Here is a 21,425-nt window from a genome sequence, read left to right as displayed (position 1 = left end):
ACTATTTCGGGTTGTTACTTGTGAAAGGTTTTAACTTGCTGTTAGTCTCTCACATGCTCATTTGCAAGATAGCAGCCCAATAAATTGTTAAAATAAATTAAACTAAGATACTCATGAAGAAGATGTTAAACTCTGTCTGCCATTCTGTCATATATATATATATATACTGTATACTTGCAGTTGTCAACCTGAGGATGGAAAAGAGGTGAGACGAAACAGAAGGTGGGTTTTTTTCCCCCCACATACAGTATGCAATATTTCTAATGAGAAAGGAAAGGAAATTGAAATGGACTAAGAAGCTGGCAGGAAAAGAGTTGTCGGACTGGCAGGAGGAGGAATTATACGGTTGCAGACACCTGACAAAATATTAGTTCCTTGGTGATTTAAAATCATCAAAGAGTGAGATCAATCCACCAAGCACAGGTGCCCAAAGATAGAGAAGAGGACCATAAGGTCCATGAAAATTGTCAAAGACTGACAGCCACATTCTAACTGAAGCTCTTGATTAACCCTATGGGGAATTTAATAGTAACTACACTCTTAGGTAAAGGTAAAGGTTCCCCCGCACATGCGTGCTAGTCGTTTTCTGACTGTAGGGGCCGGTGCTCATCTCCGTTTCAAAGCCGAAGAGCCAGCGCTTGTCCGAGGACGTCTCCATGGTCATGTGGCTGGCATGACTAGACACCAAAGGCGCACGGAACGCTGTTACCTTCCCACCGTAGTGGTCCCTATTTTTCTACTTGTATTTTTTTTACATGCTTTCGAACTGCTAGGTTGGCAGAAGCTGGGATGAGTAACAGGCGCTCACTCTGTTACGCGGCACTCGGGATTCGACCCGCCAAACTGCCGACCTTCTGATCGACAAGCTCAGCGTCCTAAGCCACTGAGCCACCGCGTCCCTTAACTACACTCTTAGGAATAGTTGAAGAATAGAAATATTAATACTGCAGGAAAAAGAGTCAACAGTAATAGTAACTGAATAATAAAGCAACCTGGCTGTATATCAATGGACTGTATTCCACTTTCTTCTGAAATCAGCAAAAAGGGAGAGGGATCAGTTTGTATGCTTTAGCTGAATGACACTTGCATAATTAGTCTTGCATGGATGAAAAAGAAACTAGTCCCTTTCCTAAATTACAAATAACAGGGAAAAAATGAAGCTGGTTCTTGTGTGTTCACAATGCTCTTCAACTACTATAAGAACAAAAAACAATTACTGATAACTAATAATGGGTCGATAGGATTCCAGCCATAGTAAAACTAGCAATAAGAGTCAGCCTTCCCTTGCCACAAGTGATGCCCACTAACAGAATGGGTTTGCTTTCTCCAAGGGCTGGATGTAGCACTACAATATCTTGATCTACTTGATCTACTCATCTGACTAAATCCCCCACTCAGAAAAAGAAACTTATATAACTCCATAAGTACAATAGGGAAAAGTGTAGATGGCTATATTTGACCAGAAACAGATGAAAATTTGATTGTAATGAAGGGACAACATGTGCTGAACTTCACATAGTGCAATAAATGTCGAGCTTTAAAAAAATCTGTTTATTACTAAAACTCCTGTTTCTGTGACCTTTCACTGGGCAACAATGTGCATCATGGGGCAATAATTTTTGAACCAAGGCACTTTAAATGGACTTAGAGAATGTGTTCAAAATCTGGGACCCATGAATTGAAATTTGGCAAATTTTACAAACTTTTTATGAGACAAAAATTAAAACATAATATGTTGTGACATAATACAAGATGCCATAAAACATTTCCTGTACTGATGTTTGATTGTGCTATACAGTTCAATATAGGCTTTTCAAGGTAGATACATCTGATTGTGCTATACAGTTCAATATAGGCTTTTCAAGGTAGATACATCTGAATTTGTCCCAGCTTTTCTTTTGAAGGCAGCACATTAAAAGTTCAATCCCTGTTGAAAGCACTGAAGAATCTAGTAAGGAAATATGAAAGGATGACCCAAAAAGTCATGGGTTGTCTAGTTATTTTTAAATGCCTACATTATTTGTACATGGGGACAGACTAGTATAAATGTTGAAATGGTAATAGCTCATATAATGAGAACACAATCAAAAACTCAGGCTCAGAAAATATTGTGCAAGGAAAGGTATGGTCATAAGAAGTGTACCTCCTTTCCTGTAGAATTGATTCTTGGACTTCATATAGATTAATACAAAATGATATACAAATGATTATTAACAGTATTATCTTCTAATAATATCCTAAAATAATAAATGTTTATTCAATAATAAATCTAGTACATTAGCATCCAACAACTCCAGAGAAGAAAATAGATAATGACAATTGCAATATACAGTAAATGTAATTATGTTTCTTTCAATATCTCTCTACCAACTTCCACAACAAAGTAACTGAAGTATCAGGATCATAAAAGTTGTCTGATTCCAGTGTCACTGGAACTTCTCAACCTAAATCTCATATTCCCTTGCCCTATTGATTTATAAAAGTTTAAAAAAAACTTTGTCTTTTGCTATGACTGTTACAGTGCCACCACTGTCAGATGGAATCCAGATTCAAAACAGGGTAGATTTCTATTCTGAAATATTCTAATCTGCTTTGGAATTTAATTTCAGATAGGAATCTGAAGGACAGCTACTGTATAATACGAACCTTCTGAAAACAGAAGACATCTAAAGATTTAAGCATCTATATTTATATGGGACTTGACTCCTCCTCAGATATTTAAAGAGTTAATGCAAACATTAGAAAATAGCTCCCAAATTTAATTTAGATAAAATTCAAGAAATTCAAAGTAACAAGTAGAAAAGGAGGTAGTATTTTTATATAGGAAAATATACAACCACATTAAATTCTTCCTAAAGTCTAAGAGGTTTCAGCTCAGAAATACAGTAGTCCCTGAATTTTTTTCCTAGCAATCCATAATAGATGATAGATAGATAGATAGATAGATAGATAGATAGATAGATAGATAGATAGATAGATAGATAGATAGATAGATAGATAGGCAGGCAGGCAGGCAGGCAGGCAGGCAGGCAGGCAGGCAGGCAGGCAGATAGATTGTAAAAATCCAAATCCAAAACCTATTTAACAAATATTTTTGGTTTTTCAATATACTCACCAATTCCTGTCTTTGTGATTCATCAAGTCTGCCAGATATGTCTTCTAATCTTTTTTTCATTTCAGCATCACTTCTTAGAATAAAACAAAGAAATTATACCATGTACTACATTAAGCAAACTAGTTTCTATTTTTATTACAAAATTGTAGTAACTTCTTATTTTCAGAATATGTTATTGTTTTAGAACAGGGTTGTTTTTTCTTTCCTCTAATGAGAAGGAACTCTAGTAGAGTTCAACAAACAATAGTACAACAAACAATTGAAGTTTATAGTATAAACTAGGTGAAGAAGCAGATAGGTGGCTTAACTCTGTTTTGAACTACCTAGAACTGTTAGAACAGAGGTCTAACAGTTGGGCACCAGGGACCAGTTCCGTGGAGAGAGGTTTTTCCATGGACCAGAGGGTGCATGATTTTGTGTGCTGCCACGGATGGGGCTTTGCTTGTTTGTGCAGACCAGCTGCTGGCATGCCACAGCCCAGTACTGGTCCACGGACCGAGGGTTGGGGACCCCTGTGTTAGAAGGTGCTAATCATCATTTGTATATTACACTTGTAATATGTGCCCTGTATTAATTGCTAATAGGTTTGGGTACAGTACAAAGTCTTAGTTTTAACTTCCAAGTTCTTTATGGCTTGGCGCCTGGATACCCATTTTATGGCTTGGTGCTTGGATACACACAAGACTGCCTTTTCCAAGCAAAGTCCACCTGGGAGAAATTACTAGTAGTGTCCCATTTTCATGAACTAAAGTGACTAAGGCCAGAAAATGGTATTTATAGTCATGGCACCAGTACTGAAGCAAGACTAGTTTTTTTAGTGATTGATTTCTACAATTTGTTTATAGACTCTATATTCAAGAGAGCTGTGATGACTGTTTACTTTGCCCTGTAAACCGCCCTGAGGCCTTCGGGAATAGGGCGGTATAGAAATCTAATAAATAAATAAAACTCTCAAAATTTTGGGATCAGAGTATAGCAAGGAATATCTCTCATATGCATCTATCCATGCACTATATTAATGGCTCTTCCCCAAACTGTCAAGTGAAGTTATGGAGGAGTTTTATAAAGGACAAGGGAAAGGGTTTTCAAGCTGTATAGTTCCAATTTAAAAAATGCCTTCCCAAGGAAGGTAACTTTGCAGCCACTTAGTATTTTTCCATACCTTGCTACATTATTCCTCTTCAACAACTTTTGTATGCTTTATTTTAATAAAAAGTGCCCACATTACATTGGGAAAATGGCTTTGATGTATATCATTTTATTGCTTTTATTGGATTTTTAAATATTTCCATAACTTTTGTAATGTGCCAGAGAACCTCTGTTATTAGACAGATGCAATAAAATTAACACATAATGTAATACAATGCAGTGACTTAACAGAACCTTCAAACATCAAATATTTGTTCTCAGTGTTAAATATTCAAGATTCTCCACCAACCAGAGACAAGCTTTCATTTCATACCGATTTCTTCTTGAAAGTTCTCTGGTGAGGTCTTCCCCTAAGCGAATTTGTTCACTGCTGAGATCTCTAAGTGACTGATGTAAAGAATGCAGCTGCAGTATGAACACATACAGTACATAATTAGCTGTTCCATCATTTGGTATAGATATATTCAGTATATTTTCCAGTACACTTTCAAAATACTGAAAGCTACAAAACAGCTATAATAACAATCAATAGAAAGGACATAATTATTAGATTTTTTGCAACTTTATAAATTAAGATCCATTCAAATTAGACCAAAGGACCTGGGTCAATCCTATGTAACTATTTCAGGGCAAAATTTATTGAAATATTTTAGTATTTAGTTTTCTTTTGGAATTACTTAATATCCTACAGATTTTTTACACTCAAGTTTTTCCTTTACTCTAAAAAAATGCATTATTTTTTTTAAACATGTTATTCTTTTTCCAATTACTGGCACTACCTTTTGAATATCTGCTAGCTGAGATTTAACGTAGTAAATATTATTCACTCAAGAGTGTCTTAAAACACTCTTCTTAAACCATATTTTATTATATTTTTGTTGCTTACTGTTGTACATTTCTCTCATCTCTGTCCAACTGTCTTGTTATCTTATTCTTAGATTGATAAATCTCAAAAGAATCTTATCATATTAGCATTGTTTTAAACATTTTAAAATACACTAGCTATTCCACAGCTCAATTAATGAAAAGCCATTAGCCAAAATCTGTTTTACTCTCTAACAAAAGAACTTGCAAATAGTAACAGCAGTAAACATTACTCAAAATAGTAGCACAAGTAATTCTTAGATTATAGTAGTTTTATACACAATTATTTCTATATACTACATAATAAATGTATTGGATTGCACTGATAAAATGTAGTGTCACATTTAAAAGCTTTAAAATTACTATTAATTGTGGTTTGCTTAGTTATTATCTAAACATTTCACCACTTGCATTCTGAAAAACTACACTTAAGCAATTATTTTTAATAAGCTTAGGACAAAGCACTAAAATTAAAAACATACTGGGTACAAATGTGTTATTGGGTATGTGTAGTATTACACAACATAGAAAAACTGTTTTAATGGTTCATCTCTGAGAAGAATTTGTGTTCTCTCCTCAAAGGAAGATGGTACATTTTTAAAACACAGTAATAATAGCAACATATTAGAAAATACTGCATCAATTCCACATAAGCTTAAAAGTACTAATTGGCATAAGCTGTTTTATTTTGAAATGCAAAAGGACAAATTTTAAAATGTTGATGCTTTAGTGCAGTTTAAGTTTGCTTTCTTTTCTTCATATGATTGTGATTAGTAACACGGAGCAATTGTCCTGAAAAACATATACAAAGTCCCACTAGCCCAGGAAGAAAAAAGCAAACAGGAGTCATCTACAACAGGGCTCCTCAGCCTTGTCAACTTTAAGATTTGTGGCCTTCAACTCCCAGAATTCTTCAGGCAGCAAAGCTGGCTGAGGAATTCTGGGAGTTGAAATCCACAAGTCTTAAAGTTGACAAGGTTGAGGAGCCCTGATCTACAACATACAATTGAAACCTTCTAACAGTTACCATATAGGAGAGACAGTCAAAAGATTAACAGAGTGCAACACAAACAGCAAATAGCAGTTAGATGAGAGAGAAAAAAACCTTCATTTCTCAACACATGAATAGACTCAGCCATAGTGTCAACCGAGTTAATATTACCATCTTAAATCTAGCCAAATTCAAAACGCTAGGGAATTCCTAGAAGCCTGGCACTCAGACAAGTCAGCCATCAACAGACAAATTTAGATAAATAGTTTTATATACCATTGAAATGAGATAATATAAAATTAGGAATGAAACAAATCAACTAGAGCATATCCCCTTCAGCAAGCAACACTCAGATAAGCAAGGATTAACATCAGATAAACGTCATGCAGAAAACAATGATCCAATCAAAGAACCACCAAAGAGGACACCACTTCCCCACCAAAACTGCTGAGGCAAGCTACATAACTCACACGGATGTTACCTAGTTGGGTAATGAAACATCTGCAAGCAAACAACCAAGAACTTCACAGATATACAATAATTCTCAAAGTCTACATCAACAACTTAATAGCTGAATTATAACTTCACTAAGTAAAAGGATTTGGAAGAAGTGGTTACAGAAAAACATGAACCTATATCTGAGGGAACACCTGCTGCCGGCATCAAGTTCCCTTCGTCCTGTGTGCTCCCACAGGGAGGGCCTTCTCAGGGTGCCGCCGGCAAAGGATTGCCGGAGGGCGACACTCAGGGGGAGGGCCTTCTCTGTGGGTGCGCCTGCCCTTTGGAACCAGTTACCCGTAGAGCTCAGGACTGCCCCAGATTTTCGTTCGTTCCGCCGGGACCTGAAGACCTGGCTCTTTGAGCTTTCCGGCCAGGACTGAGAACTTTTAATTTTTAACCTATTGCAATTGGGTTTTTAATTAGTTAAGGGTTTTATTTATTTATTTATTTATTTATTTATTTATTTATTTATTTATTGATGGGATTTATATCCCGCCCTATCTCCCGAAGGACTCAGGGCGGCTAACAACAAAACATATAATAGTACAGAAATCAAGATAAAAATGAAATTAAAATCATCTGTTCAATAAATTAAAATTAAAAATAAATTAAAAATTCTAAATATAATTAATTAAAATGCCTGTCAGTCCAGGTCAGCCTGGTGGAACAGGAGTGTTTTGAGGCCGCGGCGAAAGGATTGGAGATTTTGGGCCGTCCGAAGCTCAGGGGGGAGCTGATTCCATAGGGCTGGCGCTCCCACAGAGAAGGCCCTCCCCCTGGGGGTCGCCAGCCGACATTGCCTAGCTGACGGTACCCAGAGGAGGCCTTCCCTGTGTGAGCGTACTGGACGATGGGAATTTGTTCCCGGCAGCAGATGGTCCTGCAAGTATCCCGGGCCTAAGCCATGTAGGGCTTTAAAGGCAAGTACCAGCACCTTAAATCTCACCCGGAGGGCAACTGGCAGGAGGGGTGTAATATGGGAGTATCGGGGTGCTCCCATCACAACCCGTGCAGCTGCATTCTGCACCAGCTGAAGCCTCCGGGTGGTCTTCAAGGGCAGCCCCATGTAGAGAGCATTACAGTAATCTATACGGGAGGTAACGAGTGCGTGGGTGACTGTACGTAGGGCATCTCGGTCCAAAAAGGGGCGCAATTGGTATATAAGGCGAATCTGGGCAAATGCCCCCCTAGCCACGACTCCAATATGATCTTCAAAACTGAGTCGTGAATCTAGGAGGACGCCCAGATTGCGTGCTTTATCAATGGGAGGTAACATCTCTCCTCCTATAGTCAAAGATGGAACCTCTTGGACTAAACGAGATGACGATATGTACAGCCACTCAGTCTTGGCCGGGTTGAGTCGAAGCCTGTTTTCTCACATCCAAATCCGTACCGCTTCCAGGCAACGGGACATCACATCGAGGGCATCACTGGGTTGGTTCGGGGTGGAGATGAATAGCTGGGTATCATCAGCATATTGATATTTCACCCCGAAGCCACGAGTGATCTCTCCCAGCGGCTTCATATAGATGTTGAACAGGAGGGGCGAGAGCACCGATCCCTGAGGCACTCCACAACTAAGAAGCCTAGGGCTTGACCTCTGCCCTCCTGCCAACACTGTCTGCGAACGGTCCGAGAGGTAGGAGGAGAACCACCGCAGAACGGTGCCTCCCACTCCCAGCCCCTCAAGACGACGCAGTAAGATACCGTGGTCGATGGTATCAAAAGCCGCTGAGAAATCTAATAGGACCAGGACAGAGGAATAACCTCTATCTCAGGCCCGCCAGAGATCATTCACCAGTGCGACCAATGCCGTCTCCGTGCTATGCCCGGGTCTGAAACCCGATTGGTACGGATCTAGATATTTAGCTTCCTCCAGGTTCAAAGGGAGCTGTCGTGCCACCACGCTCTCAACGACCTTCGCAAGGAAGCGAAGGTTGGAGACAGGACGGAAGTTGATTTTAATTAAGGATAATTTAATTTATTTTAATTTGTTATTAACTTTTGTATTGTCATATTGTTTTAATTGCCTTGTGAACTGCCCTGGGTCCTACGGGAGAAGGGCGGTATATAAGTTTAAATAATAAATAAATAAATAAATATGCTCTTAAGAATACCTACTCACCTGGTTCAAGTTACCTCGCTGATCAACAAATCGAACAGCAGACCTAGACCGTCGTTGCCTGGTACCTAGTGTTGCACTGTAATCTCTGAGAGGAGAGGTAGGCTTGAAATGATGACCTTCTTCACAGAAAAAAGATAGGAAAATCAGCACAAATTTCTCCTGAAATATAATTCATATCTGAAGGGCTGTCTATTCTTCTATGAGTCTGCCAAGATACTAGTATTAATCTGCTCAAACATTATATTTTCCACCATACTTACAGGTATACATTATTCACACATAGCTACATCATAGCAAAACTAATCAATAGAGATTTTGCTATATTCATGAAACTACAAAGGTCTATTCAAACATTCTATTTAAAATGTCTATTCACCCACAGATAAATGAGTGTATGATTTCAGCATGAGGTTCATTAAATAATACCTGGAGTTCCACCATCCAGGTCACTTGCATACAAGCTTGAAAGAGATGCGCTTCTTACTCCAGAATTTCTCAATAGTCGTTGGTTCTTTAATTGGCCCAGGGACTCTTCCAGAGTTTCTTTAAGCTATATGAAAATGGCAACTTGTTAGGTAGAAAACAATTTTCCTTCCAAAAGCACTAAAGAATAGAACAGAAACAGGAATTTTATACTTTTACAGATTCTAATTATTAAATTCAATCAATAGCTGCTTACATTTGCAATTGTTTCTGCCTGCTCATTGTTATACTCTCGATATTGGCCCAACATCTGATCCACATGTCTTAAATTCCAATTTGCATCCTTTAAATATGAGAGGAAAACATAATTAAACTATAATCCAACCTATAAATACTGAATATGAAATGAGAGTTAAGTGGGGGAGGTCAATATTCAAAATACGTAGTTTGTGTGCTTTTCTTACCAAATGTGTATCCTTAAGTCACAACCAGTTTAGTGCCCTCTGATATTTGTGTTGTACTTATTTATTAAACTTTCTTACAATTATTAATGCAATGCCTCCTCCTGGAATTCTAAGAGATCCACTTCAATACAGCTGTCAAAAGTGTATTAAATTTGTATTTGCTCTAATGTTTCTTGACCTTGGCAACTTTATAATGTGTGGGGTAGTTCCCAGAATTCCTCAGTCAGCAATGGCTAGAGAATTCTGGGAGTTGAAGTCCACACATAAACTTGTCACTATTGAGAAATGCTGCTCCAATCAATTAACCTCATAGTCTGCCTAAAGCTATCATCGTGTTGAATAATGTGGCAGTATTCAGAAACCTGCATATCTTACTGTTTCCTTGATCGTAGGTAATTTAGGAATATTAAAACATAATGAACCAAAAAGACTATAGGGAGTGAACTTGTATGGAGTTAAACCACTTACCTGTGTATCAGTAGAAACTATCTAGAAGAAACTATTTAACAGAAACTATTAAGACAATTAACTAAACTATTAGAGCTTCCGGTTGCCCTCCGGGTGAGATTCAAGGTGCTGGTAATGACCTATAAAGCCCTAAATGGTTTGGGTCCGGACTATAAGGGAACACCTGCTGCCGGCATCATCTTCCCATCGTCCTGTGCACTCCCACAGAGAGGGCCTCCTCAGGGTACCGCCAGTTAATGAATGCCGACGGGTTATTCCGAGGGGAAGGGCATTCTCTGTGGGTGCGCTGGCCTTATGGAACCAACTACGTACGGAACTTAGGACTGCCCCCGACCTTTGCTCATTTCGGCAGGACCTGAAAACTTGGCTCTTCAAGTTAATTGTTTTAATTTATTTTAATTTTTGTATTTTATGGTTTTAACTGCCCTGTAAACCGCCCTGAGTCCTACGGGAATAGGGCGGTATAAAAATTAAATAAATAAATAAATACATAAATACATAAATAAATAAATAAATACATAAATAAATAAATAAATAAATAAATAAATAAATAAATAAAATCCTGTCTCAAAATTTCTCAGATTTACCAATGACTGCACCTGGAATGTTTTGCATGTAAAGTATAGGCACTATGACTATGTTAAATCCAAGCATAAAAACTGATGACTTCTCAGCACTTTGTTCCGTGTTATGACCTATTTTCTTTCTTTACTTACAAACAGATATTGAACTATATCTAAATATGGAGGGATATAAAGCATATAATCAGTCAGACTTTCCATTTTATATTCAAACTGTCTTTTTTTAAAAAAACAAAATGTGGGTTTTAGTACATTATAAATCATCTTGGCCATTTTAATAGACAAGCTATGTAGTTATTTATAGTTTGACTAAATAAATAATTCTCATTTAACAACTGCCCTGTTTAATGACTGTTCAAAGTTGTGACAGCACTGAAAACGTAATTTTATAATTGGTGCTCACACTTATGACCATCACAACATTCCCCACACTCACGATTGTGAAATGGGCATTTTGCAACCAGCAGGCATTTCAACCATCGCAGTGTCCCTCAGTCATGGGATTGCCATTGGTAGTGCACCCCTTCCTTAAGAGGCCCTCCATAAACTCAGCCATCCTTGATAACTAGTGTTTTGTCTCCAACTTAGCCCTTCTGAGAAGAACATTGAAACAAAGGCTAGATTAAAGCCAAACAAAATAGAGTTTCTAAATACTCATTAAGTCACTCTGTTCCAGACTAGTCTTTTCATGGCATGCCACTGCTTCTGAAAGAGCAGAGCCAAAACCTGATGATCTTCCTGGATTTATAGCCACTGTTTTATGGATGGATAAAGGCTAAGGTCTGGGAAGGAGTGCTCAACTACTATTAAGTAAATTACTAAGAATCTGACTAAACAAACAAACTTTTCCCGGGCTCAATGTTACAAATCAAGACAATTATCTGACCATATAGAATTAGAGCACTTCTTTGTAATTCTACAAAATTGTTCTATAAAGTAGACAGTTCATAGCAACCTGCAAAGTATTTGCTAAAGTGTGAATCTTCTCTGCAACATCTTCGGTTTCATGATTTCGGATTCTGGTTGCTCTTATAGGACCCCTTCTTCCAATTCTACGACGGATATTATCAGAGTCGCTGGATGAATCTGCCATTGGAATCTTAAGGGTGAAAAAGACTCATATTAGTAAATTTTATTACATTTTACCAATTGCAGTATCATATCACCACGAAACAAACATACATACTTACACACATTCCCAATTAGCAACCTTCTCACTTTGACAACGAGGACACTTGAAAAAGATTTTGAAGGACAGGTAGATTCAGCAAACAATATGTACAGATCTACTGTTTATGCATAGCCTAGACTTTGCCATTTCCTTAATATATCACAATCTCACTAATCTGGGCTTGCATTAATAATGATGACAAACCCTACCCAAAATTTGTAAAGTACTAAAAAGCACAGATCTGAGGCATGCCTCAATGTTGAAAAGATGGTGATCAATCACAAGGCTCAACACTATAAAGCCTGTACATTGTATAACTCAGAATGAAAAGTTATACCGGTATTTGTTTTGTCTTGTGTTTGAAAGTGCAAGGTTTTCTAACAAACTGAATTTTTCTTCTTTTTATGACCCAATAGGCCAGACATGTCAAACTCGCAACGTCATGTGACGTCGTGCAACATATCGGGATGGTTTTGCCATTGCCGGCAATGGGGTGGGTGCGGCTTCCGGATGACGCGTCCGGCCCATGGGCCAGCAGTTTGACACACCTGCTATAGGCCCTTAATTCAGAATAAAGTCAGGGTGACTGGATGAAGCTGAGCATTTACTGACCAGATGCCCTTCCTGACACCAGCGTTGAGTTCGCAGTAGATTTTTTTTTCTTTGTGCACTAAGTAAGAAACATCTGCTGCTACCTAGGATTGAACTCTCAATCATTGGAGTGGGAGGCAAGCATCTTCACCACTAGACCACTACGCCGCTGAACAAACTGACTGAATATTTACACTGAAATGTCTGAATTTTGACCATTATTCTTCATGTTCACAGGATTCTAGAACAATCATCTTCAAAGCTCTATACTGTAGCAAGGTTATAGAAGATACTATAGAAGAATTTTTTGTAAGTTTGTTTCTCTCTTTTTTTAAAATCCCTATCAAGCTATTCTGTTACTAGTATTTTTCTGACTTCCTCAAATCAAACTTTTGCCTTAAAAAATAACACAGCCCTGGCATTGCTTTTCTTTCCTGCAAATTTGCCACTTCAGTATTGGACTCTTAAAATTTGAATTCATTAAGTTTGTACTCTGGCATCAGAATGGTACTGAAACAGACGTCATTAAAGATGAAGCAAGAAAAATATCTCAATATACAAAAAACCCCCACCCAAATTAAGTAAAAAAAATATATCTGAAAAAAGCAGAAAGTAAAAAAAATGAAGGGGGAAAGTTGTCAAATACAAAGACAAGGTATAACTGAATTGCCTTCAGTTATACGAGGGCAATTCAGAAATAAATCTCTGTTAGAGCATGTGCAAGAAATAGGCAGGGATAGTGATGCCCTTCCTATGGGCGCCATGAGCAGTAGTTCAGTAGGCAGTGAGGAGTGAAAGAAGGTTGTGTTGCTGTTGTCCACTAGATCAACTGAAAATGAACCAGTTTTTTAAATGAAACAGTGGCTTGTGTCGCACCGCTTCGATGATGACAATGCGCTTCACAGTGCTGTTACAGGGTGGCTTCATTCCCGGGTAGATTTTTTTGCAGAAGGAATTTCAAACCTTGTAAGATGTTATGACAAGTCCCTCAATCTGAATAGCGATTATGTTGAAAAGTAATGTAATGTTGTGGTTTTCTAATGTGTATAATACAAGTTATTTATCTGCGAGTGTCTGTCATTGATAAATAAACCAAACGGAGGTTTATTTCCAAATTGCCCCTGTATATAAATGAAGGTTCGACCATTCATTCAGCAACCACTTAAAGATGCAAGGATACTAAATGAATGGGGGACCAGTCCTTTGAGTTCTGGCTGGCCCAAACCTTCCCAGTTATATGATCACAATCTGGGTGCTTGGCAATCCATTTACAGTTACAACCAGTTGCCAAGCTTCTCGCAGTCACATGATCACCATTTGCAACTTCCATTCCACTTCTCCAGTATGCAAAGAAGAAGCTAGCAGGGAAGATCACACGTTGCTGAAATAATTCTCCTCCACATGTGTACCCTCTCCCAACCCCTTTGCAACCACACCCTCCCTGCACAGCACCTCCTGGGTACCCCTCAACCTCCTTGACCCTCCTCAACCTCTTGTATACTCTGCACACTCCCTAACCCATTGCTCCTTAGCACACACTTTCCCCAACCCATGCAACACCTCTTGAGCATTCTCACTCACCCATCCAACCTAGGAAGTGCCTCTCACATACCCCCTTGCACCCTTATCCAATCCCATGCACCCTCTCCAATTCATGGTGTGGGAAGCCAACAAACCCTGGGATTCAATTAACAACAACAACCAGAACTGCAGGTATCACTAAGCAATATGGCTGGGCTTTATGACCACATCCCTTAGTAACAAAAATTCCTATTCCAATTGTCATTGTTAAGTTGAGCAATACCTGTAAGTAACGCAAAGACGTTACACAGAATAAATGAATAAGAAGTACAAGGGATTTATTTTATATACAATGTTACAGAAAAAAGTGACTTATGGCCATTTTTCACATTTCCAACCACTGCAGCATCCCCCATGGTCACTTGATCAAAATTTGGATGCTTAGCAAGTGGTTCATATTTAAGATGGCTGCAGGGATTCATGTGATCACCTTTTGTGACCTTCTGACGAGCAAAGTCAATAGGGAATCCAGTTTCCCTTAACAACCGTGTTACTACCTTAACAGCTACAGTGATTCACTTAAACAGCTGTGGCAAGAAATATTGTAAAATGGGGCAAAATTCACTCACTGTAGCTGTCTCATTTAACAACAGAAAGTTTAGGCTCAGTTGTGGTCACCTGTGTTCTTTTTGCCTGATCTTGTTGGGGGTGGGAATGTTTTAAAGAAATATCGTAGTAACCGATTGTTTCCAGACTGTTATCGTTATGACTCTCAAGTTTTCAAAGACATACTATACTTCCTCTTACAGCAGTTTTGAAGAATCTTACATATGTAAACATCTGCAATTGTCCAGACATTTAATATCATTATGCACATACATGAAAAGCTTATATTCACATATTATTATGGTATAGCAAATAGCAACTTGTCCTAAATGCCTGATAATCACGACACTAACCAAGAAGGGTAATTTCTAAAAACTACTATTTTTAGTACAACAACTCCAAAAACAAAAGCTTCATTCAGAACCCACATTACTAAACAGCAAAATAAAGTCTCATTACTTCACTGCCAGGAGCAGTATTAAAAGAAAAAAGGAAAGTTGCCTGAATCGATCTCATTCATCCAAAAACAAGGCAACCCGGTTAAGAGTGTTTACAGTATCTTTTTTTTTCTGAAACAGAATTGGACTGATTCTTCCATTTAATACAACATTATTCTACAGTTTACATTAGTTTATAGATTCACAGAGATAGAAGGGATCATTTTGGCCCCTCACTCAATTCCTTCTCCATGTAGAAATTCAAATTAAAGCCTCTCTGAAAGATGGTTGCTAGTCTCTATTTGAGTACCCAGTAAAGGAGAGTTTAGCAGCTCTCTCACCAATCTGTCAAAGCCAGAATGCTCCTTCTGTTAATAAAATTTTCATTAACATCCAGCCAGAAATTTCCTTTCCTGTTTCTTAAATCTATTGTTCAATACAATAACCCCTACCTTTGATAAATTAGTAAAACAAATTAGCGAAAAGGATAGTATAAAAAAAATACATGCACCATTACAAATTTTCAGGGTGAAGAAGCTCAAGTAAGCTGTTAATGAACTTCACAATCCTCCAGAACACAGTTTACCCCCCCTACTTAAGCACAGAATGTCACAATTACAAATAAAATATAGACACAATCATAGGAAAAAAGCCACACCCTAGCAGACTATTAGCAAAAAGACACTTAGGAAACTTCAAGTACAACTTCTTCAAACTTCAGTCAACAGGAAAAAGGAAGTTGAGTCAAACTAGGAACTTAGGGGAATATTTATATGTGCTGAACCACTTTTATTTCAGTCAGTATAAAATTAAACAGAATACAATTGTTGAAAAAGTAGGTTGAAAGGGAGCAAGGGAAAGCTTTGTTACAGTAACTAGGACCATACTATATTGTGATTCAGGAGGAATGGATCACACCCATTTTTACCTATTAAATGTAGAATATCATCAGCCTATAGGCATAGTTCCCATTTCCATCCCAGTACAACACCAAGTACTATAAAGGTTATCAAACTGTCTCATCTGCCTCGGGAGGGAGGAGGGGGAGGAAGGGAGGGAAGGAAGGAATTTAAAATATATTTAATTCAGTGGTGATATGCCTTAGACAAATATGAACATATACTTTAAGGTACGGCTAGAGCAGAGGTCCCCAACCTTTTGGGCACCAGGGACCGGCTCCATGAAGAGAGGTTTTTCTGAGGACCGAAGAGTGCGTGGTTTTATGTGCTGCCTGCATCTCATGGATGAGGCTTTGCTTGTTTGTGCGGACCGGTTGCTGGCATGCCGCGGCCCGATACTGGTCCACGGACTGGGGGTTGGGGACCCCTGTGCTAGAGTACAATTTTTCCAGAAAGCAGGATTAACCCGTCTCACCCAGCATACTGTTAAATAATACAAAAAATTACCTCTTTTCAAAATCAAGAACACATAGGTTTCAACAGTATCACCTCTTTAACATAAATCAGTTTGCAGGCTCATATAACCACATGGATGGAATATACAACTGAAAGCAGACACGCTTAGGAACTGTCACAAAGAGCTAATATAGAATCACATCATATGCGTAGTCTTAAATAAAATGAATAAGAGCAAGTGCCAAACCTCTTCCAAATCAGGCAATTAAAAAAAGCTTTAGTTTATAAGCCAGTTATTCCAAAAATACATCCTGTATGAAGTTCATGTGCACATACATAATCTGGAGACACTTTTCATTTTCATTTCACTTGGAATCGGTCCTACATTGCCTGAAGCTCAAGTAAATACCAAGAGAGCTGTGTGTTTATTCTAAATGCACCCCAATCTGGGCACCCCATTTTGCTCAATGGCTCTTCCTCCTAACTCGACAGATACTGTACAGCATTGCCGCCTTCCCCAGGGTAAGGTTGCTGAAATCAACAGGATTTGTTACGAGTCATCGTGGTCAAATTATGGATCACCTCTTGAGCCCTACCAGATAAGGATTTATTTATTTATTTATTTATTAGTTGAATTTATATACCGCCCTATTCCTGAAGGACTCAGGGCGGTTCACAGGGCAAGTTAAAAACAATACAAAAGAGAGAATAAAATTAAATTAAATTAATACAGCCCACAATTAAGATAACATTAAAAAGGATGACAGAAGGAAGAGGCTGGGTAAAACATGAATCACCTTTACTTCTGATGCACGCAATCGGGCTGCATAATTGTTCTCTTTTTAAAGTGTTGCAAAGTTTCTTTTGGCCGGATATTATAAAGACGCTTTCCTGGCCGAATCTCAATCACCCGAAACAATATAAGATCACGATCAATCGCGGTCGCACGATCCAAGGCAATGGATCTCTCCACCCCACGCCTGCGACGAAGACACGGGCGGATGTACCCTCTCTGATTCTCTCATTCACACTCGCTGTCATACATCCCCACGCTTATTTCCACACTGGGCCCCAGACACTTCTCTGATCCCAGGACTAACCCGCGCCTTCTCACGTGAGAATCGTTGTCAGGAAAGAAGCATGACTCCCAGACGCCTCCGGCTTCAACTGTCCCAACACCCGCCCGACTGCCGCTATGGCAACTTGAACTAGCCGCCCTGCCACCGAGCGAGAGCGGCCTCGCAAGGCGCCAGTGCCCCCTCGGGCGCCTAGGATCCTAGGAATCGTAGTTCGAATGTCCCGAGGCACCCATTGTTTAGAATCGAAAGAAAACTACAGCTACCAGAATGCCCCGCGACCAGCAGTCTAAGGAACAGTCAGAAGCGCCGTTCCTCGTTGCCGAAGAACCAGTACATCAAGCGGTAATAGGGAGAGACAGGCTGCGCCTGTTTCTTAAAGGCGTAGGCGCTTAATTTCAGCTCTGCGCGGTATTTCCCAGTCAGATTCCTTCCGCTTATGTTGGATTACAATGAGCTGTCCCAAAAGCTGAAAAGGGATGACCGGGATTTTATCTCGGCCTGCTTGGAACACACTGGGTAGGAGAAGACTGAAATACACAACCGCATCATAAAAGATGATGTTTTTGTTTTAAAACTTTACCTGGAAAATGGGTGGGACGGGCGATGGATGATGCTGGAATGTTTGTAACTCTTAGACTTTTTCAGCAATTGCTAGCATTTCAATAAGACAAAGAAGGAAACTTAGAATCTTACAAGCAGATAATTTGAGTAATGAAGTCTGGGAATCCAAATTCCTAAAGCATCCCAGACAATTGGCTGGCCAGCCTTCCTTAAATGCACTCAGTGAAGACCAGAACACCTTGTCTTACATAATTGTTGAAGTGGACACAATTGGTGTGATGTTGTTGTAACTACAGCACGGGCACATAAATTTCTATTTATCAACCACTAACCGTAACCTTATTTGGCTGTGAGACCAAAACAGATGAAATAAATGGGCATAAACTCCCACTGGAGACCAAAAAAGGAACAAAGGCCTTTCCCCACCCCCCTGATATTCAGAGGAAATGTGCCATCCTGTAACTAGAATCCATTAGGTCCAGGCCTGCACAGTTGCTTCAGTCTCCTTCAGTTATTTTTTAATTTTCAATCCTCTGTTGATTTCTTCGAATCTGTTTAATTTCTCTAAATTTTTCTAAAAATGGATACCCAGATTACAGGTGAAACTCAAAAAATTAGAATATCGTGCAAAAGTTCATTTCAGTAATGCAACTTAAAAGGGGAAACTAATATTTATTTATTTATTTTATTTTTATTTTTATTACATTTATATCCCGCCCTTCTCCGAAGACTCAGGGCGGCTTACAAGCTTAGCAGTAGCCTTCATTCTATGTATATGCCTGCTTATTAGGGCTTTCTCACACACCCCAAGCGGCATTATTACAAAGTCAGCTTAATTGCCCCCAACAATCTGGGTCCTCATTTTACCTACCTCGGAAGGATGGAAGGCTGAGTCAACCTTGAGCCTGGTGGGATGCGAACCTGCACTAATTGCAGGCAGCTGGTGTTACTTCAGGAGGCATTAGCCCACTGCTCATTACATGCTCATTACATGCAAAGCAAGATAGTTCAAGCCATGATTTGTCATAATTGTGATGATTATGGCATACAGCTCATAAAAACCCCAAATCCACAATCTCAGAAAATTAGAATATTGTGAAAAGGTGCAATATTCTAGGCTCAAAGTGTCCCACTCTAATCAGCTAATTAAGCCATAACACCTGCAAAGGGTTCCTGAGCCTTTAAATGGTCTCTCAGTCTGGTTCAGTAGGAATCACAATCATGGGGAAAACTGCTGACCTGACAGTTGTGCAGAAAACCATCATTGACACCCTCCATAGGGAGGGAAAGCCTCAAAAGGTAATTGCAAAAGAAGTTGGATGTTCCCAAAGTGCTGTATCAAAGCACATTAATAGAAAGTTATGTGGAAGGGAAAAGTGTGGAAGAAAAAGGTGCACAAGCAGCAGGGATGACCACAGCCTGGAGAGGATTGTCAGGAAAAGGCCATTCAAAAGTGTTGGGGACTTTCACAAGGAGTGGACTGAGGCTGGAGTCAGTACATCAAGAGCCACCACACACAGACGGATCCTGGACATGGGCTTCAAATGTCGTATTCCTCTTGTCAAGCCGCTCCTGAACAACAAACAACGTCAGAAGCATCTTACCTGGGCTAAAGAAAAACAGACCTGGTCTGTTGCTCAGTGGTCCAAAGTCCTCTTTTCTGATGAAAGCAACTTTTGCATCTCATTTGGAAACCAAGGACCCAGAGTCTGGAGGAAGAATGGAGAGGCACACACTGCAAGATGCTTGAAGTCCAGTGTGAAGTTTCCACAGTCTGTGTTGATTTGGGGAGCCATGTCATCTGCTGGTGTTGGTCCACTGTGCTTCATTAAGTCCAGGGTCAATGCAGCTGTCTACCAGTAGATTTTGGAGCACTTCATACTTCCTTCCACAGACGAGCTTTATGTGGATGCTGACTTCATTTTCCAGCAGGACTTGGCACCTGCCCACACTGCCAAAAGCACCAAAACCTGGTTTAATGACTCTGGGATTACTGTGCTTGATTGGCCAGCAAACTCGCCTGACCTGAACCCCATAGAGAATCTATGGAGCATTGCCAAGAGAAAGATGAGAGACATGAGACGGAACAATGCAGAAGAGCTGAAGGCCGCTATTGAAGCATATTGAAAGCTATTGAAAGCCCTAATAAGGAGGCATATACATAGAATGAAGGCTACTGCTAAGCTTGTAAGCCGCCCTGAGTCTTCGGAGAAGGGCGGGATATAAATGGAATTAAATAAATAAATAAATAAATCCTGGTCTTCCATAACACCTCAGCAGTGCCACAGGCTGATAGCTTCCATGCCACGCCACATTGAGGCAGTAATTGCTGCAAAAGGGGCCCAAACCAAGTACTGAGTACATATGCATGCTTATACTTTTCAGAGGTCTGACATTGTTCTATGTACACTCCTTGTTTTATTGATTGCATGTAATATTCTAATTTTCTGAGATTGTGGATTTGGGGTTTTCATGAGCTGTACGCCATAATCATCACAATTATGACAAATCATGGATTGAACTATCTTGCTTTGCATGTAATGAGTCTATCTCATATATTAGTTTCCCCTTTTAAGTTGCATTACTGAAATAAATGAGCTTTTGCACGAGGTTGACTCAGCCTTCCATCCTTCCGAGGTAGGTAAAATGAGGACCCAGATTGTTGGGGGCAATTAAGCTGACTTTGTAATAATGCCGCTTGGGGTGTGTGAGAAAGCCCTAATAAGCAGGCATATACATAGAATGAAGGCTACTGCTAAGCTTGTAAGCCGCCCTGAGTCTTCGGAGAAGGGCGGGATATAAATGGAATTAAAATAAAATAAAATAAAAATAAATTCTAATTTTTCAAGTTTCACCTGTAGGCATCATTGCTGTAACTTAAATTGTAACTTGGATGGATCAGGAGAGAACCATGGGAACATAGGTGAAAAATCTTTGCTGTTTACAGGAGGCTGCTACTGGGGCATTGTCAGACAGCTTACAAGGATCACATATGATTCAGAGAGCATGGCAATGGCTGTGGACTCACTACACTAATTGAGCTTCATTCAATTTATTGGGCTCCTGAGAAACACAGACTGATTACCTGGACTGGGTCAGCACAGTTCATATGGTTGGCTAGTTTATAACTCTGGAGATTGAACTGAACTTCACTTCAAGCTAGCTTGTCAGATTCAGCCTATATAGTTAGATTATGGTTAATGGGTTGGGACAGCCCCGAAAATGGACTAGTTGGATAAATCACTGTAAGTACATCATGCAAATGCTTCCAATGAATCACTAATTACATTTAGCGGAGGTCTTGGGTTTAACACAGGCTTTTTCCCCCCTAGTATTATTGGCCACCTTCAGCACTAAGAAGAAGTTTAAAAGTGGAATATAAACAAGTGGGTTTGAGCAATAATTAATTTTGAACTAATGCAA

At 39.3% G+C, this 21,425-nt stretch overlaps 1 protein-coding gene across 4 annotated transcripts in view; it reads right to left on the bottom strand.

Moving 5' to 3' along the window:
* Window positions 1–17,593, bottom strand: part of CEP128 (centrosomal protein 128) — a 223,176-nt gene extending 205,583 nt beyond the window's left edge. For 2 of the 4 annotated variants that reach the window (XM_081316241.1, XM_081316238.1), the window contains exons 1-7: window positions 17,463–17,593; window positions 11,637–11,780; window positions 9,425–9,511; window positions 9,172–9,295; window positions 8,746–8,864; window positions 4,578–4,669; window positions 3,116–3,188 (exon numbers count right to left, since the gene is read on the bottom strand). In XM_081316241.1, coding sequence (XP_081172367.1) covers window positions 3,116–3,188; window positions 4,578–4,669; window positions 8,746–8,864; window positions 9,172–9,295; window positions 9,425–9,511; window positions 11,637–11,774 — 633 coding nt within the window. In that variant the 5' untranslated portion in view covers window positions 11,775–11,780; window positions 17,463–17,593. The remainder of the gene's footprint in view (window positions 1–3,115; window positions 3,189–4,577; window positions 4,670–8,745; window positions 8,865–9,171; window positions 9,296–9,424; window positions 9,512–11,636; window positions 11,781–17,462) is intronic. The other 2 variants (XM_081316240.1, XM_081316239.1) reach the window with 2 other exon arrangements.
* Between the last annotated feature and the right edge of the window lie 3,832 nt (window positions 17,594–21,425).

The sequence above is a fragment of the Vipera berus genome, assembly GCF_964194415.1.
Source record: "Vipera berus genome assembly, chromosome: 1".
Taxonomy (NCBI): Eukaryota; Metazoa; Chordata; class Lepidosauria; order Squamata; family Viperidae; genus Vipera; species Vipera berus.
Note: the sequence above shows the minus strand (reverse complement) of the source record. Positions and strands in the feature narration are given on the sequence as shown.